This window comes from Trachypithecus francoisi, unplaced genomic scaffold (genome assembly GCF_009764315.1).
Source record: "Trachypithecus francoisi isolate TF-2019V2 unplaced genomic scaffold, Tfra_2.0 Lachesis_group3, whole genome shotgun sequence".
Lineage (NCBI taxonomy): Eukaryota > Metazoa > Chordata > Mammalia > Primates > Cercopithecidae > Trachypithecus > Trachypithecus francoisi.
This window is the reverse complement of record NW_022681468.1, coordinates 36,806,754-36,832,547: the sequence shown is the minus strand read 5'-3', so window position 1 is coordinate 36,832,547 and position 25,794 is coordinate 36,806,754. Positions and strand designations below refer to the sequence as shown.

Below are 25,794 nucleotides of genomic sequence, written 5' to 3'. Positions count from 1 at the left end.
TGGGCGTGATGGCAGGCACCTGTAATCCCGTTACTTGGGAGGCTGAGGCAGGAGAATCACTTGAACCTGGGAGCTGGAGGTTGCAGTGAGCCAAGATTGTGCCATTGCACTCCAGTCTGGGTGACAGAGCAAGACTCTGACTGAAAAAAAAAAAAAAAAAAAAAAGATTATATAGTTTTCTCAAGTTCTCATGACAAACAGGTGACAAAGTGAAATTTTCCTGCGTAATGTCACATTGGATAAGAAGTGTATCCTTATTTAAAATGTTACATCAGGGAGTCATATGCTTTATGGTGCACTCATGCCAGCAGTAACATTATTGAGCTCCATATGAGACACACAGCAAAGTGGTTTAAAAATTACATAGGGCTGTAGCATTCATTTACACAACATTCAAAACAAAGCAATTACTGAATCAAGCAAGTGGAAATGCAGAATCTAAGGGGGTGAGAAAAGAATTGTCTTGTGTTTACTTCTTTTTAATTCTCTCATTATCTTTAGTTGATATTCCTCTCAGACGCCAGATACCCGTCATTGTTGCCAGATGACTGGGCTCTGCTGGCTCATCAAGGGGCTGTGGCAGTGCTTGTTTCCATGAGAGCTGGAAGAAAAACTGCAATGGAAAAGCACACGCAGTCGTTCGTAAGTAACTGGCTGTGTAATTCTCAGTGCCCTATGTTCATCTGAATGTGAACTTAATCTGATATTACTTAGAACTGGGGCTTCATCAATGCAAATGACTGTGCTTGCAAGCTGAACTTTAATATTTGTGAGCAGTGGCAGAGCACTTTGGTTAATGTGTACATATTCAGGTTTGTAGGAAAAAAAAATCTGTGCAGTTTGACTGTGGTCAGTTTAGTTGTCAGGAGAATTGGATATTCCTGGGAAAAGGAAAAAAGTGTCTCACTTCTGGAGCCATTGTAACCATGTAGGTATTTAAGAGATTTTTTAAAAGATAAATCCCTTTTTGGATTATTAGTCAGTTGATCTTAAATGTCATGTAATCTGCCATGAAAATTGATGGAAGGCTCTGTTTTTAGAACTGTAGCTCCACTGAAACTCATTTTCATGGTGTCATTTAGAAAGCACCAACATCCCATAGGATCACATGAAAACAGAGTCTATAAAGGAGTTATCAGATTGATACCTAAGAAGTTGAAGCAAGTCATCCCATACCTGATCTTCGTAATGACTATCAACACTTATGTTAGATGGGCACTCTTCATTAATCCTGGTGTTTTCCCATAATTTCTCTGGTGCTAGATCTGATATGAATAACTTGGTTGCAATAATTATAATATAAGGGAGATTGAATTATACACATCTTTGTTTTTTGTTTTATAGCCATACTTTTTTTTGTGCTAATAATTTTTTACCATAGTAACAACAAAAGTCATTCATTTATCAGCTTTTAGATATTCATATTCATACTTAGCACTTTCCTTAGTTTATGTAGCCTTGTTTCGTGAACATGTTTGCTGCCTTGATTCTATTGTTGTGCATGCTGTTGTTCTGGGGGAACCATTTAGGTTTTGTGTATGCCAAAAAACGTCTCATACTCAGCAGTTACAAAATTACTTTCCTTCTTTATGGATTATTTTATATTCAAGTCTTCTAGTCCTAAGTCGTTGTCAGCAACGATTGGAAGCAGCAGTCAGAAGTGTTCTACTCCTTTGAATAACTGCATAAAACCATAGCCCCTCACTAAAGAAAATGGGTTTTAATGTGTGACACATTGATAAGTATGAGATTGCTGCTGAGCTGAAGAAGAGACTGTGCCATGACTTTCTTGACGGCAGAGGTGCTTTTTACTTCCTTAGTGCTAAAACTGCAGCATTTGTTCCATACCAGAAGTGAGCAGCTTGTTTTCCAATCAAAATGGATTCTTCTGCAATTCGACCTTTTTTGGAAATTAGGTACACTTTCCAACATATATGTTTTGAGGCCCTTGAGTATTTGAAACATTTCCTAGTCTACTTTCCCAGACTTAAAAGATATCATGTGTGAAATACATGGAATGAGAATCTCAAGGTGTTTGGGCGGATTCTTTCTACAGAGAATATATTTGCTTATTGCAGTTTCTCAATAAAGACTTTAAAGTAGCTAAGGGAAAATCTAAAAGCACCTCTTCAGAACTGAAATAATTTATGTCTGCTGGTATAAATAGAACCTTCCACAGTATAAGCTAATGAGCCACCTCAGATACCACCTCCTTTGTGAAGCCTTCTCCAGCGCCCTTAAAAGAAAGTAGTCATCCTCTGTTCTGCTTTTCCAAAGCACTTTGACCCTCTGTAAAAGGGCTTATCTCATATATTTGCCCCAAATTGTATTTTTTCATCTCTCACCCTATTTACCATGGAAATCAGGATGGAGACTTTGTCTTATTTATTTTTGTATTTCCCAGACTACTCCACCCAGACCATTGAATGTAGCTATAGATCAGGCAGCTACCCCAACCCACCTGGTTTCCTCCTGAGTGGTCTGTTCACTCCCTGTGCTCTGCTAGGATTATGTGCTCTTAAAAGCACTATTCACATACTGTTTCAATGATTTGTTTATATAGCTGTCTCTTCTATTAGACTGCAAATTCCACGGGGATAGGACTAAGTCCTCCATCTGTATTAGCCCAGGGCCTAGCATAGTGCTGCAACACAAGAGTACTCATTAATTTGTATTGAATGAATGTTGGATTTATCCAGTGAATGGTGGCCTTGAGTATATGAATGGGAAATATAGGGGCTCATTTTCCAAAAGTTAGCTGTACTGTGTAGTAATAAGTCATAAATAACAATTGTACATTGTAACACACACACACACACGCACAATAATGCTTTTTGTCCCTGGAGAACCACAAGTAACAATGAAGTATTCTGCTTTATTAGTTGCTATCATCATGGTAGGAAGGATATGTTGCTTATTCACTCTTACTTTAAAACCCAGAGATGATATTCTGTCATTTCTTAGAAGGTTAAGTAGAATTGATCTGTTATCAGATAGAATTAAATTTTAGAGTTTTCATTGTATCTCTTGATGGAATTGCCTGTTAGTTTGTGTACCCCAGGAATGTAAGTTCCCTGTGAGTAGGCGCTATACCTTTTATGCCCAGGTTCCTAGCAGAGGGCCTGGAGAGCATGGTAGATGATCAACGAATATCTATTGAATGGAATATAAAAATGAATGTATGATACAATTAGAAAAACCCATAAAAATTCATTAACTTTAAAGTGAAAATTCTTTTTACCGCTTGGGAAGAGTTACTGGGACCAAATGACTTTTAAGAGAAATGTAGAAACCTTCTGAACATGGTGGTATTTAGAGGCTAGAATATGGGTTTGGTTTTGATTGTTCCAAGTTCTTCCTTTGGAAGATCAAACTTCATTCCTTTAGAAGCTTAATCCTTTTTGTGTCTCTATCTTTAGCTTAGATTCTCACCCAGAGAAATAGACCTTCAGAAAAGTTAATGTGAAGAGAAATCAATTAGATCACAAGAGTAAAGTTTCTTTGCAATCAAATTACCTGTAATTTTCAGGTCAAACCTGACACAGTGTAGGTTTCATTAAAAAGGGGCTTATAGTCCAGGCACAGTGGCTCACTCCTATAATCCCAGCACTTTGGGAGGCCGAGGTGGATGGATCACTTGAGGTCAGGAGTTCGAGACTAGCCTGGCCAACATGGTGAAACCCCATCTCTACCAAAAAATACAAAAAATACAAAAAATAGCTGGGCGTGGTGTTACACGCCTGTAGCCCCAGCTACTTGGGAGGCTGAGGTGGGAGAACCACTTGAACCCGGGAGGCAGAGGTTGCAGTGAGCCAAAATCATGCTGCTGCACTTCAGCCTAGGGGACAGAGTGAGACCCTATCTCAAAAAAACCTTATAGATGGGGGGGGCTTACAGGTATTGCTCTGTATCTCTGTTCTCAAATGAAATGAACTTGGTAACAAATACACAGCTCTTACTAAGTTAGCATTCATAATTTTAATTTAAACTCTCAAGCTAGTTTTGGTAGCTCTCTATTTTAAAAGAGTTAATATGTAGTTTTTCATTGAAACTTTTCTTTACTTCGAAAGGTAATTTCCTAGAGATGAGAAGATATCTAGGCTTTTCCTCTTCTTAGGAGACACAAACTAAGCCAGTTGCTGTATCATTTACTACTTTGTATCTTGCTCTTTTTTGTCATCAAGGGCACTGGTCTTGCTTCTGGAAGAATGCACTGTGAATGAGAAAGCCACAGAAGGATTTAGCTGTAGGAGATACTTTACTTAGAGGCTTTTATTTTACAGATGAGGAAATCGGCTCTGAGATGTTAACTTACTTGTTTAAGGTTACACAGCAAGTCCATAGTATAGCCTAAACTAGAACCTAGGTCTCTTGGCTGCTTGTTCAAGCCTCTTTCTACTATACCTTATGAGTTTTCCTTGTGTACTGAGGTAGGATGCTCACTTCCAGGCAAACACTGATTGCTGAAACTGAGAACTCTATGAGTTTATAGAGTTTGGGGTGACAACACAGCTAAAACTTAAAGACTTACATATGTCACATTATTCTTTAACTAGAGAATAATGTAGTTTAACATCAATTTGGTAGTTTAACTAAAACTACTACATTGTGCCTAGTGTCTGGTTCAATGTAGATACCACAGGAGAACAGCAATGAGGTGCCTGTCACTTAAAGGGGGAAATTAGGTTTCTCCCTAGAGTTAAACTAGAAATCGATAAGCACAGGATCACAGTGGAAATTTACACAATTTTCTTAAATACTATGATCTTGAAAGAATAAAAGACTTGACTGCAAAACTAAATAGCAGATACTAGTCAGAAAAGATGTTGGTCATCTATAGAAGCATGGACAAGATCAAACCACAAGGTAAGGGTTGCCTGTGCCTACAAACAGAGTGTACTTCAGTGGTTCTCAAACTTTAGTATATACTTTAGAATTAACTGGAGGCCTTGTTAAAGTACTGATTGCTAGGCCCTATCCCCAGATTCTTATGGCCCAAGAATTTGCATTTCTAACAAGTTCCTAGATGATAGTGATGCTAGCTGGGGAACAACATTTTGAGAATCATTGGTCTATAGGTGTGTTAGTTTTCTATTGCAGTGTAACCACAAACTTAGCAGCTTAAAACAACATCCATTTATTAGCTCGCATTTCTGTAGATAGAAATCCAGGACAGTATGGCTGAGTTTTCTATTCAGGCTGAAATGAAATCAAGGTGTTTGTTGGCAGTGTTCTTATCTGGAGCTCATGGTCCTCTTCCAAGATCATTCCTGTTATTGGCAGGTTTCATTCCTTTGCAGCTATAGAACTGAAGTCTTGTTTTCTTGGTATCAGCCAGGGACTGCTCTCAACTCCTAGAGGTTGTTGTCTGGTCTATAGAGGGTGCCTTCAGAAGAGAAAATACATTAGTGTGGCTGACTCAGGTGTTCCTGGTCTATGTAGCAATTGATTTTCTCTGAGGAGATTAATAAATCAACATTCTGATTATATACATCAGCCTCTGTGAATCTGTTTAATGTGGGTCTCCTCTTGCTGTGTTTATAAGATTGGGTTTTCAAACTGATTAGTTGAGATTTAGATCCTGGAATGAAGATAAATTCACCAAGATGAAAACCAATGTTGGGGAACAGACTGGGCAGCCAGCCCTCCCTTTTAGGAATCATCTCTCTATTGCTTTACAACTGTATTTGTTCTTCAAACTTCTCATTGTATAGCATATCTTGGATTAAAGCCATGGTTAAAATTAAAATGGAAAAGATCTCAGAAATTCAAACAAAATATCTAATAATTTTTCTTTAGCCAAACTCATCTAACTCTTTTTTTGTAGAAATTGATTCTTTTGCTGAAGCCTTGGGATCTCTGAGCATTATAAACTTTCTGAACTAAAGTAAGAATCCTGAAAATAAAATGTTAAAGGTGAAATGGTGGCAACTTCACTTCCTATGGGAATTCCTGTAAACATCAGACAAAAGTGCTTGGCAGTCACAAATTGTTGAGAGTTGTCAAGTCAGCCTCCATAATCTACTGGTTCTTAATGCCTGATCTATATGGCAGATGTTATGGTTGATTTTGTGTGTGTGTATGTGTGTGTGTTTGTGTGTGTGTGTGTGTCTTCTATTTACCAAATTTAGTTTTTTCATCTCTTAGGAAAAGTCTGGCTCTATTCGTTTGAGTATCAGTGGCTCAGAGGTTCTTTTATACAAATGCATTTAGCTAATTACTCTATGTGACTCAAATATCCAAATTTAGAATTATTGAATTCCTTTAGAGAAGAGTGATAAACAGGATTGTTGTTATTTTATTCCCTTGTCACATTGTTGGAGAATAAAACTCAATCTGTATTCCTAAAGTCAGTGACAACCATATCATTACATTGGTAAACTTTTGTAGACTTAACTGAAACTACATCAAGCCTAAAAGGCTGCAATGTCACTTAGAATTTTGAAAGTAAACTCTATACTATATGACTGAAAATATTTAATTTTATAGAAGTTAATATAAAATGACTGAAGATTTTAGTTGTCTGTAAACTCAAAATCTGCCTCAGTGTCATGTGTTCATGATGTAGGCTTTGGAGCTGCATTAACAGAAGTACGTGTCAAGATCAAAGATGGATGTATTTGCCAGGCGCGGTGTCTCACGCCTGTAATCCCTACACTTTGGGAGGCCAAGGTGGGCGGATCACCTGAGGTCGGGAGTTCAAGACCAGCCTGACCAACATGGTGAAACCCTGCCTCCACTAAAAATACAAAAATTAGCCAAGCGTGGTGTCATGCGTCTATAATCCCAGCCACTTGGGAGGCTGAGGCAGGAAAATCGCTTGAACCCAGTGAGCGGAGGTTGCAGTGAGCCAAGATTGTACCACTTTACTTCAGCCTGGGTGAAGATTGGCATATTCTTCCTATCTCTCTCTGTTCTGATCAGACCTGACTGCCATGTGTTCACAAAGAGTTTTGATAAATGTTGAGGGAACCAATCAGATTATAGATTGGAAATCAAGTCACCTGAAGTACAATTCAATAAGCTGAGATTACTTAGCTCAAAAAAGAGAAAACTTTTGGGATATGTTTAAGATAGACTTGTTTAATTATATAAACTAACTATTTAATGGCATTTCTTATTGGAAAGATATTAAAGAGTTTACAGAGTCAAAGAGAAGGAGGAAGAATCAGGCTCAGAAAGGACAGGGAAAGAACAGCTTAAGAGGGCTCAGTAAACCTGGCAGTCACATTCTTCTGGCTTCCCTGCCAAAGTTATGACACTCCAGCAACCTTCAGTGTTTTTGTTAAGATTCAAAGCTAGGGCATCTGGCTTGGGTCATATGTTCACTCTTTGGCTAAAGAATGGCAGGGAATCTTGACTTATAATCCTACTAGACTGCATTCAGTTGGGTAGAGGTAATTTCCCACGAAGAATGGGGTACTGTTATCAAAATAGTAAGGAAATATATGCCGTACAGACAAAAAGGTAACAAATGTCCACAAAGGTTATGTGATCATAATCTTTGAATATTGGGAAGAGGAGGATGAGCCTTGGTAAGGATGTAGGGCAATGGTTGGAATATCCATGGAGGCTTATGTGTTTCAACATCAGGAAGAACATTCTAACAATTAGAGCTCTTAACAGGCTGTATTGTGAGTTATGGACTTCTTATTCATAGTAGGATAGTCTTTTCATTGCATGTGGTAGAAACGTGACTTGAACTAGCTTGGTAAAAAGAGGAAATTATTGGAAAAATATTAGGAATGTCTCATGTGAACAAAGAAAGGATTGAACAGCCAAACTGTGGAGAAGGCAGACATCCCACTGGGCCCCAGAAACAACTAGAACCAGAGACTCAAATGCAGCTTTCCTTATTTCTCTTTCTTTCATCTCTGCTTCTCTCAGAGTATTAGCTCATTTTTCCTCTGCAGACTCTCTCTCTTATGCACATTATGTGAAACCTGATTGCTAAGCATGCCTGGGTTATACATCTCCCAACAATGAAGAGAAACTCTCTCTAGCACATTTAGTGAGAAAAACCTTGGAAAAATTCTTTGGTCCAGGTTGGGCCAAGTGCCCAATTCTGAGCAAATCAAACAAGGCCAAGGGGTAGGATCCCTAGTTTGGCTCCAGTGCCTTCTCTGGACTGATCTCAGGATGGAAAAAATTGGCTCTTAGGAGAACCATAATTGAGAAGATCAGTTCACAGAAAAAAGAGGGATGCTTTTTCCAGAAAAGAATATGGTGGGCAGGCAATATAGTAACTGCATGTATTCAAAAGGTTAGCTCAATCAGAAATATTAGAGAAATGAATCTTATGTTGGTGGGAATTTGAACTGGAAGAACTTGAAGTTCTTTCCAACTCAGAGATGATGCGATTCTAGCTGTTTTCCAGGTAAGGCAGGCACATATTGGTTTATATTTGGAATTTTCTTTTTCCGTGTATTTCAACTCAAGGATTACTCTGTTTGGAAACTGAGGAATATTTATTCAGCTATTTTTGAATTTGAGGATATTATTTTCTAAAAATGAATGTCTGGTAGAAGAGAAGTCACGTATGCTTTTTAAAAAATGGAACCTGTGGATTTAAAGTCACATTACCTTCAAAGACAGTGCTCTTACCTAATGATTTTTTTTTTTTTTGAGACAAAGTCTCACTCTGTCGCCCAAGCTGAAGTGCAGTGACGTGATCTCAGCTCACTGCAACCTCTGCTTCCCAAGTTCAAGTGATTCTCCTGCCTCAGCCTCCTGAGTAGCTGGAACTACAGGCACGCACCACTATGCCCAGCTAATTTTTGTATGTTTTTAGTAGAGATGGAGTTTCACCATATTTGACCAGGCTGGTCTTGAACTCCTGACCTCATGATCCTCCCACCTCAGCCTCCCAAAGTGCTGGGATTACAGGCATGAGCCACCATGCCTGGCCAAATCTGAATGATTTTTTTAAAGATTATTTTGGCTTGTTAAAAAAACATTATTTTTTTGAACTAATTATATATTCATAGCAAGATACAAAGAAATGTACAGTGAGGTCATATATATCCTTCACCCAGTCTTCCCCAGTGTTGACATATTTCATGGCTCAAGTACAGTATCAAAACCAGGAAACCAATATGGGTAAAACCCATAAAACTTATTTCACCAGTAATGCATGCATTCATTTGTGTGTGTCATAATGCATAGCTTTGAATAACCAGTAGCATCCATCAAAATGCCTCACTGTATTATCAGAAGCCTCTCGTGCCACATCCTGCTAGCCACACCCACCACATCTTATATTCCCTAACCACTGGTAACCATGAATCCATTCTCCATCTCTGTAATCACGTTATTTCACAAATACTATATAAATGATTATACAGTATGTAGCCTTTTGTGATTGGCTTTTTCCACTTTTCTTATGGTTCATCCAAGTTGTTACATGTATATAGAATTCATTTATTTTTATTGCTGAGTAGTATTTTGTTGTATGGATGTACCATAGTTTCTTTATTCACCCTTTCAAGGATATTTGGATAGTTTTCAGCTTGGGACTATTATGAATAAAGCTGCTACAAACCTTCATGTACAAATTTCTATGAGAAAAGTTTTCATTTCTCTGGGATGTGTATCAAAGAGTACAATCCTGGGTTGTATAGTAAATCTATTTTTAGTTTTAAAAGGAACTATCAGACTGTTTTCCAGAATGGCAATTCCATTTTACATTTCCATCAGCAGTGTGTGAGTGATCCAAAATCATTTAGTGTTATCATTAATTTTTAAAGGCCATTTTTAATAGGTGATAATAATATTGTGATTTTAATTTACATTTTTCTAGTGACTAATTGACGTTAAACATATTTTCATATGCTTACTTCCCATCTGTATATCTCGCTTGAGTGAAAGATGTCTGTGTATATTTTTTGCTAATTTTCTAATTGGATTATTTGATTTTTTAATGTTGAATTTTGGTAATGCTCTTCGTATTTTAGATACAAGTTCTTTGTTTGATATATGGTTTACAAATATTTTCTCCCATTCTGTATAAACTGCCTTTTTATCTTGTTAACAGGGTTTTTGCAGAGCAAAAGTTTTACATTTTGATGAAGATGATTTTATGTTATTTTTATGATTAATATTTTAAGGAATGAAGCATACATTTTGCATACTTTTTATTGATCTTAAGAATTTTAAATTGCCAAATTACCTGCTCTACCTTCTTTTTCAGCTCAGATGTGTTACCAATGCAGATGCAGTTAGATTTTAGGATGAGTAAAACCATTCAGTACGTAGCGTTTAAGTGCAGTGGAATGTCTGTGTGTTTTACTTTATTCTACTACCTTTTCCCTGGTGTTTTAATTAATGTAGCAAAGGAAAATCTCACTTTCTGAGGTAGTTTCCTGTTGAGTTTCAGCAAGATTTAATTACAGACTGGAAAGAGGACATGTGATTCTACTTGTACAGTGGATTATTGTAAATAAACACTTCATATTACTAATATTTTCCTTTTTACACAATCCCAACCGTATTAGATGGCGCAGCAACATCCCATGTTGCTTTGTTTATTTAAATTTAGCTGTTAGCTTTTCCTTTTGGCAGTCCATTTGTTCATTCCAGAAATACTGCACACCTACTAGCTTTGTCAAGATTCTGCTGGGTTCAGGGTTATAATGGGGAATAGTATACACATAGACATAGGTTCTGCCCTCATGGAGCTTACAATTTGATCTCATTTCTTATTATGATAAGCTTGTGTTGCCTGTCAGTATTTCATGGATTTGATTGAATATCCTTACTTCCCATCTTCTGTCACAGAATCTTCCTCATTCATCCAAAATGCAGTGTGTGCAAATCTTAGTGAATGCTTTCAGTGCTTTGGGAGTGGTTACATTCCAATAAGATTAAAACCAAGCCAAGCAAGTAATACTTACAAGCATGCACAGGAGGATATGGGATGAGGAGAGAAATCCTCATACTTAGTTAATTTCTTGCCAAGTAGGGAAATTTTCAGTAGAGCCTTAAGTTACCTCAGGGGTGGTTGAAGATTCTAAATATGAGATTCCAAAGCCCACCATTCACCATACTCTATAAAAAGAAACTCAGCCATTTGAACAAGTTAGCTAATAAAATGCCCTCTTCATAGTTCATATTTTTAAAAATCTTGGTCCTCTTATATTATTTATAGAAAATGTGACTCTATGTTAGTTTTAAGGTATAAATGAGACACTTTTCCTATCTGTAAACTACCTGACCTATTTGTAGTCTGGCTTAAAATGTGACTTGCCCAAACATAGAAAAACTTCCAAAACAGGATCTAGACTGTGTAATTTAGAAATCAAAATTAGTTAAGAATCAAACGTCTGAATTGAAAATTTAATTTTTAGTTAAATTATTTGCTATCCAGTGGTCTTTAATATTTTGTTTTGCTGTGAGCAGGGTCACATATGACAAATTAAAGGTGGACCAGGCCGGGCGTGGTGGCTCACACCTGTAAACCTAGCACGTTGAGAGGCTGAGGTGGGCGGGCAGATCATGAGGTCAAGAGATCGAGACCATCCTGTCCAACATGGTGAAACCCCATCTCTACTAAAAATACAAAAATTGGCTGGGCATGGTGGCACACACCTGTAGTCCCAGCTACTCGGGAGGCTGAGGCAGGAGAATCGCTTGAACCTGGGAGGCAGAGGTTGCAGTGAGCTGAGATCACACCACTGCACTCTAGCCTGGCAACAGAGTGAGACTCTGTCTCAAAAAAAAAAAAAAAAGTAGACCAGCCATACTTTTAAAAGTTTATTGTAACAAACACATACTGCTCATTCCATGCTGGTGTGTTTTATGTTCTTTGCAAATGTTAACTAATTAAATCCTGACAGTAAACCTATATAAGATAGATATTATTAACCTCATTTTACAGATGGTGAAATTGAGGCAGAGGGAGACTAGATAACATGACCAAAGTCATACAATTAACAAGTGGCAGAACCAGGGGTTCAAAACCAGTCCAGAGGCTATGCTGTTAACCACTATACAATGGTCCCATATTGTGGTTAATCAGGTATTTTTCCATATAACGTAATAAAAGCATTGAACTGGGATTTTCCTATATTTGAGAAAACAGTATGGAAAGAACAGATGGAGGTATAGAAGTTTTTGATAGGCTGGGCATGGTGGTTCACATCTGTAATCCCAGCACTTTGGGAGGCTGAGGAGGGTGGATCACTTGAGGTCAGGAGTTTGAGACCAGCCTAGCCAACATGGTAAAACTGTCTCTACTAAAAATACAAAAATTGGCCTGGTGTGGTGGCGCATGCCTGTAATCCCAGCTAGTCAGGAGGCTGAGGCAAGAGAATCACATGAACCTGGAAGGCAGAGGTTGCAGTGAGCCGAGACCATGCCACTGTACTCCTGATAGAAGGAAAACTGGACCTAGAGGATTTGAGTTTTGACATTACTAGTACAAGCTGTGTGTAACTTTGGGGAAGGCAATTACGATACATTAGTTTCAGTTTCCTATTGCTACAGTAAGAAATTACCATAGATTTAAGTTACATAAAACAACCCAAATTTATTATTTTACAGTTCTTGAGATGAGAATTTTAAAGTCAAAGTGTTGGGAGGGCTATGATCCTTCTGGAAGCTTCAGGGGAGAATCCATTTTCTTGCCTTTCCAGCTTCCAGAGGCCACCTGCATTCCTTGGCTCACAGCTTCCTGTTCCATCTTTAGAATATATCACTCTAATATCTGATTCCATTGCTACATTTCTTTTTTGTTTTTGACACTCTTGCCTCTCTTTTATAAGGTCCCTTGTAATTACATTGAGTCTATCTGGAAAGTCCAAGATAATCTCCTTATCACAAAATGTTTAATTTCATCACACCCACAAAGTTCCTTTCTCCATGTAAGACAATATATTCACAGGTTAGAGATTAGGGCATTAACATCTTTGAAGGACTGTTCTTTTACCACAGTTACTTTATCCCTTTGGACCTCAGTTTCCTCAACTGCAAAGTGAAGGGGCTAAGTAGACAATCTTTGAAGATCCTTCCAATTCTAAGAACTCTGAAACTTCCAATCTTACCTTTGAATTCTTCTCGCTTTTATCAAAAGGAAAAAAAAGCTTTTGCTATTGAAATCCTATTTGCAAAATATTTTTTCATATTGTATTTTAAACTTAAATTTCTCAGACAAAAAGTGGCAGAATAAACAGAAATTAATAACAGGGGAAAAAACTAAGATGCTCACATCTATGAGAGACAATACTCTTTAGCTGAGGTTTAAATGAAAGAGGTTTTGTTGTAGCCAAACTTTGGGACCTGCATTAAAGTGGAGAATCATTTTGGGTTTTTAGCAGTACATTGACTGATTTAGAACTCTTCTGTTAAAGAGAAATAGAGAAGTATAAATAAAGCTCTATTATTAGTTTGCATCTGGCTATGAATTATAAAAACTTCAACTCCAATGGCTTAAACAATAGGGAAATTTATCATCTTGTTATCTCACATAATGAGGATACAGGGCTGGTAACAGTTCAGCAGCTCAGTGATTTCTTTAAGAGCTCATATCCCATCCATTACTCTGCTCTGCCCTTTTTAGTGGGTAGGCTCTGCTGTTAGACTGGGTCTCCTCATGTTTGCAAGATGGCTGCAACATTTCCATCACATCCTGAACTAACATTATCCAAAGGCAGAAGAGAGACCATCTGCTCTATGACATTTTTAGGCATAAGGAAACCTTGCCCAGAAGCTACTTCACAGACTTCCCCATGTTCTATTGAGCCACGTTCTGCTACATGCCCATTTTAAAATCAATTTCAGGTAAGGAGAATGGAATTACCATTTTTTTAGTGGATCTTACACTGTAACTTTTTGTAGTGATGGAAATGTTCTATATCCATGCTGTCCAATACAGTAGCCATTAGCTCCATGTGGCAATTATGGAACAATTGAAATATAGCTAGTGCAATTGAGGAACTGCATTTTTTAAATTAATTTAAATTTATATAACCATGTATAGCTAGTAGCTACCATATTAGATCACGTAGGACTAGGTAAATCATCTGGGACAGAATGGATGTTGGGTGATCAACTACCGTATTTATTACATCTTTAAATAAAACAGTGAATAGGTGATGCATTTGTCTTTAGAACTTCATTCTAATTACTGACTTACCTGGGAGGTTCTTTTGGGGATGTACCAACCAACCAACCACATGGGTAAAACCAACGTGCATGCTTACAAGGAATAACAATGGCAACATCTCCTAAGTGAAGGGATAGGGTGGGAGATGATGACATGTCAACATGTGCTAGCATGTGGCATGGCTAAACTAATAGTGGAGGTTTGATTGGGATTTTATTAGCTAGGGACCCTGTTGGTAAGTGAGAGTCTGTTCATTTCCATTAGGAAGCTGGTTTGTTTTGCAGTATTGTAGACAGGGAATGACACCTCCAAAGCCTGCCTGACTTGGAGGTCATAGAGCTAGGGAAATTCACAGCTGGCATCTGGTAGGATTTATTCATGCAGTTAATATTTACAAATCACTTGCTATGAGCCAGGTACTGTTCTAGGAACTGTAAAGATAGTAAACAAGACAAAGTCCCTGTCCTCATGGAACTTAGAATTGTTACAAGCAAATAAATAATACAATTTCAAATTGAGATAAATGTTCAGAAGAAAATAAAGCCAGGTAACAGAATAGAGTGAATGAAGTAAACCTTAACAAATGCCTAGATCTGTGACTTTCTTGTCAAATGCTCAGGTGATTTTTTCCTTGGCGAAGAAGACATTTAGTTTATAGGCTTATTTAGATTCACAGCCAAAAAAATAAAATGGCTCTGTTTAGATTTGCTATTTGCCAAAAGAAAGAAAAGTTAAATTAGTCCCTGAGTTAGCAATATATTTTTCTGCCACTCGAAAATTATATTTTGCCTGTGATACTGTGGCAAGCCTTGCATAGTCCAACAATAGGATGAAATTTATTTCTAGTTTGATTGTGTTTATCTATGTCCTTTGCCTTATCTGGAGAACTTTGGCTATCTAAAGTAAACTTCTGGACTCCAGCTTTCTCAACCGTAAAATGGAATTATTAATACTAATCACAAGTCAATTGGGTTCCCAAAAGATTTGCCATTAATCAAAATAATTATAAAATGGCCTACAAAGTTGTAGGCCAAAGGGAACACTAAAATATTTTTTATTAAAATTAGGCAGGTCATTTAACCTCTCTGGGCCTGAAATTTTTCAGTGTTACAGTAGTTGTACTGTTGTCAAGAAGATTAGGAAAAGATCTTCTCTTTCAGTGATGGTAGAAATAGAAATTGGTATAACCTTCCTGGAGAGCCAATTGGCGGAACAACTGTAAGTTCTTTAAAATGTGCATACCTTTTTGCCCCAATGAATAAAATTGAACAAGTATTCAAAGGCACATATTTAGGGACGTTCATCATAATACTGTTTATACTGGCAAAAGACAGTAAACAAATGTTCAACATAAGATTTTGATTCATTTATGGTGCATTCCATGTGGAGTTCTGTGCAACTATTAAAGATAATGATGGTATTAATAGAATTGGAAAGAAGTTAACAGTGTATTAGCTTTTGTAGTGATCTGTGTCTCTTTATTTTGGGCTACTACAGCCAGGTGTGGTAATTATAATCACTTCTTAAAAATCTAGGATGAATAGCCTATTGAGCACTGTGGTGCCCAAGGCACTATGCCTAAGCTTTGTTCATATGTTATCTCATTGAAATTTCATATTAACTTCACTGAGTAGGAACAGTTTGGAACCTGGTTTTGCAGATGAAGAAACCAAGGCTCAGAGGAATAAAGTAACTTCCAAGAACTTAAATTCAGAGATGGCAGAGTTAGAGTTTATACTCACCCATTTGACTGAGCCTAGATTTTGAAACCATGGGCTAGACCACCTCTCTGTAACTATCTTTAGGTTCTAGATGGGATAGTCATCACAGATATACTGTAGAAACTCCTTTTTTTCTGTAACTGCATTCTTATTTAAGGGTACTTTGGCCCAGGTATATAGCAGAGGAAGAGGTAGTCCAGTCTTTAGTGTAGAGATCAGCAAACTATGGTTCATGGACCAAAACCAGCTCAGATACCACGTGGCACACAAAGCCTAAAATTTTTATTATCTGGTCTTTTGCAGAAAAAGTTTGCTGATCCCTGCCTTAATACATTAGAAACCTGGAAGGATGTGTGTCTTATTACAATGACCACTTTTCTTTCCTTAAAGAGAATAATGAAAAACAAGCCAACAAACCAGTTTAAGGGTTACTGTCCTACAGTGCTATAGTCCGCAGGTGTCCATGCAGTTGCTGAGGGTTTTCTGAGAAGGTGAACAAGAGCAGTCTATTTCAAAACTACTGAAGCCTTTTGTGCATGATTGACTGGCATTCCCTAACTGGGCCTTCTTCGTTGCCCTGACACTGCCTGTTGCTGCTTCTCTGAGAAGGAATGTGTATTCACAGATGAGGCGCTCCATTAGTCATGGTGCATTTCCTGGGCCCTGGAGACATGGGCATGACATCACCAAGGGCCAATGAGAAAGGATTCTCTGTAGCAAGCTCTCAAAACTCTTTAGAGGATTGTAGACTGTGTGTTCTGTTCCTAGCCCTCAGGGTGTGATTTGAGCTTGCCTTGCTCATCCAGCCATAGTCTGGGCACAGAAGTCTAGCTTACAGACCCAAGAAGCCAGGACAAGCTTGAAAATCTGCAGATCTGCAGGCAGATTCCCATTTAGTATTTTTTTTTCCAGGGCTCAGGTTTTCATTCCCAGAGTTTTCCACTCCTAATGACGTTGTTGCTTCATGTGGTAAAGGGTGGGTGGTGAAAGATCAAGTCTGCATTAGATAAAAGACATTTGGCAGTTAAAATTTCTGGGTAAGTATAGGTTGGTAGCATAACAAAATCGGAAGCATATTTTACCGTTTTGTTACATTGCTTTTGTGTGTAGTTTCACATAATAAAACAACATCTTTTAACAGCAAAGGCTCCTAGCAAAATGAGTGTGGCTTAAAATAGGGCAATTACCAAAGAACTTTACTGAGGGGATTAGTAACTCATTAAATCTTTTCTCTTCAAGGAGAAAAGAAACTTAACAAAAAATTCTCTTTTCTTAGGTTTTAAGCATTTTGGATAAAAACTTTTCTGTCTCTGTGTCTCTCTCTCTGCTTCCTAATTTATGTATTTATTTATGAAAACGATTTGTGGAATTTAGTCAGGGATAACTTTGTTAATTCTGCGTACCAGGAAGTCTATTGAAAGACTTGTTTTCTAATTGGCTCAATCGTTTGCTAACAAGGTATAATTGTAAAATTATCTTTTTAAAAAATATTCAAGGAAATTAAGGCTCAAAACTCAATGTGAGCCTACACTGAACAGGCTTTTATAGCTTAACCCAGTAGTTGAACCTAAGAGCTGTGCTTTTCTATCTTCATTCAATCTATGATTGAATGAGAATGGTTCTTTTAGTGTTTTTTCATGTTTGATTCCTTTTTGATGAAGTCAAAGAGAAATTGGGAAAAGTAGCCATCTTTATTAGTGTGTTATCTGTGGCTGCCATATACTATGGAAGAACCTGCCTCTACCACTTTAAAAAAAAATTGTTTTCGCAAGATAAAGATGATTTTTTTGTAATTATAGCAGCTTTTATTTTCAAAAATCACTTGAAACCACATGAATTTATCCTTATTTCCTAACATATATACCAATAATTAACGGACTTTCCTCTAGAACTATAATATACTATAAGAGAGGGCACTTTTTAACACTTCAAAGATCTCCCTTCAAAAATCTCTGTGCAATTCGAAACATTTATTTCTAAAATCTCAAAACATCTCTGGAGATATTCTAAGTGGTTTTTTTTTTTTTGTTTTTTTGTTTTTTTGTTTTGGCTTGTATAGATGAGAAAGTTGAGGTACAGAAAGATTGAACCTTATACTTTGTGTCCGTCATAGAAGCAGATACCGAATGCATAAATCGTTCTTTTATCAAAACTCTTAAGAGGACAGTTCTTTGTGTCTTTGTGTAAAATTGTTCTTGTTTTCCTTTGACAGCTTCACGCTTTGCCTTATTAACAGCAGTGCTTATTTTTGAAAACCCTTTGAGACAAAAAAAGCAGGTTCATCTAGCCTAGGCAGAACTGGAGGAAGCCCTGAAAGGGATAAATTAGCTAAGGGGTGGCAGTGTGGGGCATGGGACTCTATGAGCTTTCCCACTGCCTCACTCTTAGTAGAGTACTTGATTCTTCTCAATCCCATCCCAGAATTTCTCCCACCTGGACCAATATTTGCCAGTTTTCTACTCAGAGGGTTTCATGACTACTGATGAGTTAATATTGGTAAAACACTTTAAGCCTTTGGAAGAAAAGTCTTATAAAAGTGTGCAATTGGCACTGGCCCTGATAGCAGTTACAGGCTTCTTGAGTGGGCAGTAGGCACCCTCAGATAAGGTTAACCAGATCCCTGTTTTTGGCGAGAACAGGCTCTAGAATGAGGTCTGCTGCTGCCATCTTGAGAGAACACATCTGGTTTGAAATGTTGAAAGCCAGGTGACCCTTGAAGCAGCCACACAGTAATGTTTCCTCATTGCTTCTGCTTCCTGCTAATTTGGGGAGCAGCAGATGCCTCCCCAGAAATCCTGCCAGAGGGTTGGCATGCCATGCAGATCGCCTCATTAAGCCCTAAACTTTTCCTCCAGAAGAAAACTCTCAAAAGGCGATTCCAGAATATGACAGAGAGAGGTCATGATGGATAATCAGATCGGTTTATAAAAAGTTAAGGATGAGTCATGTCACTCCTAAAGGAGTTGGGATCAATTTATTACACAAGACCAAACACTGAAGGAAGAAAAGCCTTTAGTCTCATTAAGGAGCCCAGACAAAAATCCCACTTAATCCATCTTGCTTTTCCTTTTCCTCCAACTCAGCTGGTGTGCAGGTGTAGGGCAGCTTGGCAGAAGCTTTGAACGTTTGGAAAAGGGAGTCATTACTGAAAGTCACTGACACACACTTCCCTTGGAATGCTGCTGATGTCATGGAAAACCAGGACCTTAGCAATAACCCCTAACAACCAGAGCTACAGTAAACAGTAAATGTTACCTCCACCAAGGCATTGGTTTTTAAAGCGTTTTAACAGGCCAGGGCTTGCCAGCCACAACTCATAAAAATGTTCTTATAATTTTACCCTACTCTCTAAAAGTGCTGGATAACTGCTGAGGTTTCTCTGCCACTTGGGATGCAAAGCCAAATTCACGTCACTTTCAAGGTTCACTAATCAGAATTTACAGCATTTCTTTTGCAGTCCTTTTCATACCCCCTGCCATGCTCACAGAGTTAGGTCTGGTAGATTTCATACTTTTTCAAAGAAGCCTCTTGTCTTACTGAGTTGTCTCAATTTCTGGTGATGGTGTGAATTAATGTGCTAGGTTTTGACTGGTGTTTTATTAGTCTAGAGGTTAAGCACATCTGGTTAATTGATAGCACTCAATCTACAGGTTATAGATTTGAAACAACCAGGCAAAGTGGCATTTGAATCAATTCGAAACAACCAGGCAAAGTGGCATTCTATAGTTTAAACTCTGAACTAGGTATGTAGCAAGAAAACTAGCAGCATGTACTGTCACATAGAACTATCAAAAATGGGTTTTGTCAATAGTTTAAGAAGGTATCTTAGTCCATTTTGTGCTGCTATGAGAAGATACCTAAGACTGAGTAATTTATAATGAACAGAAATGTATTTGGCTCTCAATACTGGATGCTGGGAAGCCCAAGATCGAGGACCTTCTTACTTTGCATTCCATGGCAGAAGGTAGAAGGGCAAGAGAGGCTGAGAGAAAGAGAGAGAGAGAGAGAGGGGGAGAGAGAGAGAGAGAGAGAGAGAGAGAGAGAGAGAGAGAGAGAGAGAGAGAGAGAGAAGGAGGCTGAACTTCTCTTTTTATAAGGAACCCACTCCTGAGATAATGGCATTAATATATTAATGAGGGCTCTGCCTAATCACCTCTTCAAGGTCCCACCTCCCAACATCACCACACTGGGGATCAAATTTTCAACACATGAACTTTGGGGAACATATTCAGACCATAGAAGGCAAAACAAACAGAGAAATCAAGAGTTTGAGAGGAATTTTCACCTAGGGCTGGCTGGTTTTTAGAAGAGGTTGGTGGAATGTTATTATGGTTTTTGGGGGTTTTTTTTTGTTTTTTGTTTTTGTTTGTTTGTTTGTTTTTGAGATGGAGTCTCACTCTGTTGCCTGGGCTGGAGTGCAGTGGTGCAATCTCGGCTCACTGCAACCTCCGCCTTCTGGGTTCAAGCGATTCTTCCACCTCAGCCTCCCGAGTAGCTGGGATTACAGGTGCCCGCCACTACGTCCAGCTAAGTTTTTGTATTTTTAGTAAAGATGATGTTTCACCATGTTGGCCAGGCTGGTCTCGAACTCCTGACACCATGATTCACCTGCCTTGGCCTCTCAAAGTGCTGGGATTATAGGCATGAGCCACCACACCTGGCCTGGAATATTATGTAAACCAAACCCAGCATGACTTCATTTAGAACTGTTCACATGATGGGAAGAAGTGAAATGCTAGCATTGCATTTAAAAGGCATTGTCAAGGTGACCGTATAATTTATCATCAAAACTAGGATATTTTTGAGAGTAAAGGGGCTCTATTACTAACTACTCTGATATAACAGCAATAAACTGGGACTGTTGAAGCAAGTTGAGCATAGATAGGGTCACCCTTGTTACTGTGCCAAGAGTCACCATCTAGCTGTCATTTATTAAGTCAGACATTGAAGAAACTTGCAAGAATGCAAAAGAGTACCACTCTTCTCATGAACATTTTTTTGTTTTAGAAAATCTAGTCATTCTCATAAAAATGTCATTTATGATAAGATGTTTGAGTTTATTAGTGTTAGTTTTAAATTAATTAAATAAATGCTTTAAAATTCATCTATTTTAATTTCTAATATGGTAAATATAACCCTCCCAAGTAAAAGATCTATAGGTCTTCAAAAATTTTTATATTCTTAAAGGGATCCCAAGACTAAAAATTTTGAGAATTGCTGCTTTTTCTCTGCATGGGAAAGAATATGCTACTAAAGCAAAATGATAAATTCTCTTGTAAGAGAAACCAGCTTAATCATGATTGCATCTGCTGCAGCACTAGCAAAATGTCTTGCATATAGTTAGTATTCTATAATACATTAATATGAGTAGACAAAGCTCGTGTGACAACTCTGAAAAGTTGCTGTTTTCTGATGTTTGGGTATTACATTAACATTATTATTTGGTTTAAGTCTTTGCTGTTTTGATATTCAGTATGTTTGGTACTCTTTGTTAATCTTATTTCGACACAACAATGATGATGTCATTTTTTCTTTGAAAGTTTTATGGGATAGATCAAATTTCCTATGAAATGAGTATGTTAAATAAGAAAACGTAAAGCATAATAGAAGTAGGACTCTTTTCTTTTAACCTGCTTAACTCATGTTTATCCTTTATCTCAGGTGTCACCTTCTTCATTTGGCCTTCCTAGACCTTCCCAGGCTGGTCTGCGGCCCCTCCCATATGCTTTCAGAGTACCTTTTATCACAAGACTTACGACTCAGGGTCATTCCATTCATATGTTGGTTCCCCAGTTAATTTTGAGTGCTTTTATGACAGAAGCATACTTTAATCTCCTTATTCCCAGAATTAAATGATGCTTGGTAAAACTATTGAAGACTATCTGTGACATTGAAATGAATATAAAGAAGGAAAAACTAGTTAATTTAACTTTTACTAGTTAATGAAGTGCTTTTTGTTTGTTTGTTTTGTTTTGGTTTTGGTTTTGGTTTTGGTTTTTTTTGGAGTCTGTCACCAGGCTGGAGTGCAGTGGTGTGATCAATGAAGTGGTTTTTTAAAAAAAATGTCATATAACATGATTTCTCTAGTACTAGAAGAAAAAAATTTTTTAGAGTAAATGAAACCACAGTTTGAGGAAAGAAGATAGATTTCTTTGTTATGACCTTACATGCAGATTGATTTATATCTACCTACCCCTCCACTCTCAAACTCCTTTTCAGAGTTAGACTCTTTTAAGCCCTTTAAGGGTTATATATTTCTGAGTGTGTGATTTCTGTCAACATCAGAAATTATTTCCATTGGCAAAAAAAATTATGAAATGATTTTTATAATATAGGTTTACTTTTGTTGCAAGTAACTTTTCATTCTTTGTGTTTTTCTTTCTTTCAAATGAAAATATTATCTTCTATATTTAAATTTGTTCCTTGAGTTAGAAATACAATATTTTAAATCCATGCTTAATTTAACTTAGAAGACATCTCCAAGGTTTAAAATTGACTTACTATTTTGTAAATCAACATGACAGGTTAAACAGAGGCCATAGTTTATTTGGGAAGCAGCATTATCATCATGATTTAATAATAGTGAAAATTATAATAAGTAAAAGTAGGAATCTAAATTTTATGAAGATAGTTTTTGATGCTACGTGTTTTGCTTGGTTTTAGTTTGGGTCTTTTCTCTGAGTGCTGTTAGTTCTATGCCTCCACATTTGTTTCTCTTTTTGAAGACCACACATTTTGGATAATTACTTACCAAACTTATATGCAAATTATTGATCAAAGTCAGAACACATCACAGTTTTTATCAAGTCTCCCCTAAAAAAGGGGTTGGGAGCTTGCAGTGAGCTGAGATTGCGCCACTGCACTCCAGCCTGGGCGACAGAGCAAGACTCCGTCTCAAAAAAAATTTTTTTAATGGGGGGGGTTGGGGAAGAATTATGCTGTCTGAGATGGAGTCCTAAAGGAACACTATGATTTCTGTGAACAGGTGACTGGCTGGATGGGGATGGGAGAGCTGGGTATTTGTCCCAACTTTCCCACTCTCTATGTTTTAGTGTGTTTTTAGCGTGTCACCTTACTTCTCTTAGCTGCTATTAGTGTCCCAATCTGTAAAATGAGGCTGAGTTAGATGATCTCCAAGGTCTTTTACAAATCATCTAATTCTATAGCTTGTTTAGTCCTCTGTCAGGATTTCTTATTCTTGAAGTCCCTAGTTGACAGATAATGTTGTGGAAGGAAATGATATGTGGCAGAGTCCTGAATGACCAAAATGGACTTTGTCCACACTTACGTGCTAATCCCCAAAGAAGAAGAAAATACAAATGGGCCAGCGGCCAAACATGAAAATGGTGACAGTGAGCAAAACATTGAAGCAGACAGCTGAAAGCTTCATTTCCTGGCCCGCCTGCCATGAGAAAGGCTGCGCTTGCCAAACCCTTCAGGCCGTCAAGGCCAGAACTTTGGCTAGCTCTTATTTTGAGCTCCCCCCACACCACACACACAAACCACACAGGAAAATTGTCTCTCTCCCTTTATATTTGTGCCTTTGGGCTACACTTCTATTTATGCCAAGTCCTTGCCTAATCTCCTTCCTTCCAGCTGTCACTATATTCTGCCTATTGCTTTCTGGGGGCTTTGAAAAGCAGCTGCAACTTTCAGAGGAAGCGCAGGGTAGTTGGCATTGGTGGAAGGGTATTGTAAGTGTGTGTGGACTCTATGAGAACCAACAGTCACTTTTACCTGGTTTATGGACAGTCCAGTGTTCTCACTCTCCTTCCTTGGCAAATGTTAGAACTGATGGCTTTAATTTTTTCTCCCTCCCTTCATCTTTGGGAATTTTTCTTTTCTCCTCTACATTACTCAGCCTTTTGTCTGTGAACATCCTATGGAAGATTTCATTTGTCTTAGGTTCTTTTGCCAGGCTATTTATCATCTTTTTTGTCCACATAAAACATATTTACCTAACGAGAGAAATTAAGATGGATAACCAGAGCCTCTGTACTCTCTCACAAGCCTAGAAATTTGACCCTTTCTCAATTCTGACAGTTCATCCCAAACCATTGGCCTCCTAAGGCCCAGAGAGCTCTTGGTCATTTGCTGTCTGTCTAGCCCCAGCTGTTAGAGAACTAGTTTCAGTGTACTTTCACCTCTGGCCTGCGTTGTTTCCCCACAGAGCTTGTCTGCATGTGTCTCATATTGGCTCTTAGTGATGGCGGCTGAGCAAAGAGGCACTTGAGGAAGACTGATTGAAGAATCTTGGCTCAATATGGGGAAACACACCATGTACTATGAAGGTTTTCAATTGTTGCACTGTGCACCAACTGACTTTGTGGCCTGAATATGGAAAGCGAAACAAGATTAAAATCTCACACAGTCATTGTCTTTTGTAGTAGAGCATTGTCTTTTGTTGATGAGTAGAGCTTTTTGAGATACAATGAGTTGTTCTCTGCTGCTCTTTCTGGAAACTTCATTAACTATCTTGCCCTACACCTGACAGTGCCAACCCACATATCTGTTTATATAAAAGGAACTCCATATCCTCTTCAGAAGCTAGTAAACAAAAAAACCTCAAAGCATATCTGTATTAGGGCTTGTCTGTTTTCTCATGTCTGTATTTTGTGTTTTATTTAAAATAATTAAAATGTTAATTGATTTTAAATTCAAACAGGTGAATTTGTTTGTTAAAATTCTTTTTTTGATAGGATCTTTTTTACCTTTTTATATACTATATAAAGTCTTTTTTATTCATATACAGAAGATAACACTATAAAGCCATTTTTTCCCCCATTTCTGCCTGTGTAATTTCCTCAATCTTTGACTTGTTTGGCTATATTGTTTCAAATACCCAGTTAACCTTTTTATTACTCATTTCCTTATTACATGCTTTTGCATTGTCTATAATTTGTAGTATCAGTATGGTAAAACATTGGAGCTGGAAGAGCCATTAAATATTAACTATCCAAACTCCCTATTTTGTATTAATAGATGAGAAAAAGCCTGCAGAAGGAACATGATTAGACCAAGGTCACACACATGCCACAACCAGGCTCACAAACCTTCTGACCCATTGTCTAGTCGTTTTCCATTATAACACCTGTGCTCCATGTGTCAGGAATTTTCCAAAGCACTAGTGAGAACTCCATCAGAACTGCATCCTACTGGAAAGGGCACAGGCTTTGGAGCTGGGTAGATCTGGGTTTGAATATCTTGTTCTGCCACCTACTGGCAGGGTAAATTAGGCAAGAAACCAAAGCTTTTGGGGACTTGTTTTTTCCTCTGTTATGTGGCAAAAGTGGTAAGAATACTTTACGATTACTGTGTGTATTAAATTATATAACCTACATCAAAGTACCTGTTACACATATTATGTTTAATAAGTTATTATAAAAATCTGCTGTTCACAGAGAAATGTGATATGTGTAAACAATAACTTAAAATAGGTATTTCATAATTGGGTATTCTGAGCTTCTCTTGTTCAGTAGTATTTTCTTAGTCAGTATTAATATGTGAATTGAGTGAATTGTCTGCAAATGAATTACTGAAAGTTATTTATATCATGATTGTGATTCATACATTTCCCTTTTCTTTATGGCTTTCCTCTGTACTTAGCTGCAGTGCATCTGTATCCTATCCAAGAACTTTTGTACAAGTTGAACTCACCCAAAGAAGACATTTGGAGAATACTTGAGTTTGGCCTCTGCCTTTCATCTGGCTAAACACTATTAGATAAATCTAGAATATATAATCTGTGTAGAATATTATGTTTACATTTTTAGAAACTTGGGATATTTAGTGTTTTTCTGAAACTTACTGAACTATGTGATGAGCAGCTTCAATGTGAAATTATATGTACTTGGTCTGAGTATAGATGGAAGTTATGTTCAATATAAAGGGGCCCAGGACTGTTCTGTTAAAAGTTATAAGGACTACATTATTTAACTAGTAGTGTGGGGAGAAGCAATGAGTTAGGAAACA

At 37.6% G+C, this 25,794-nt stretch overlaps 1 protein-coding gene and 1 long non-coding RNA gene across 5 annotated transcripts in view; one reads left to right on the top strand and one right to left on the bottom strand.

Moving 5' to 3' along the window:
- Positions 1 to 25,794, top strand: part of RAD51B (RAD51 paralog B) — a 678,049-nt gene that overhangs the window by 285,858 nt on the left and 366,397 nt on the right. For 2 of the 4 annotated variants that reach the window (XR_004431542.1, XM_033187637.1), the window contains exon 8: positions 502 to 642. The exons of the other annotated variants lie outside the window; for them this stretch is intronic. Coding sequence is in view for 1 of the 2 variants with exons in the window: in XM_033187637.1 (XP_033043528.1) it covers positions 502 to 642 (141 nt within the window). In the remaining variant the exon portion in view is untranslated. The remainder of the gene's footprint in view (positions 1 to 501; positions 643 to 25,794) is intronic. 4 annotated transcript variants of the gene reach the window in all.
- LOC117069429 overlaps positions 5,127 to 25,794 on the bottom strand; it is a 48,605-nt gene continuing 27,937 nt past the window's right edge. The window contains exon 3 of the long non-coding RNA XR_004431544.1: positions 5,127 to 5,386. This is a non-coding gene — a long non-coding RNA (uncharacterized LOC117069429). The remainder of the gene's footprint in view (positions 5,387 to 25,794) is intronic.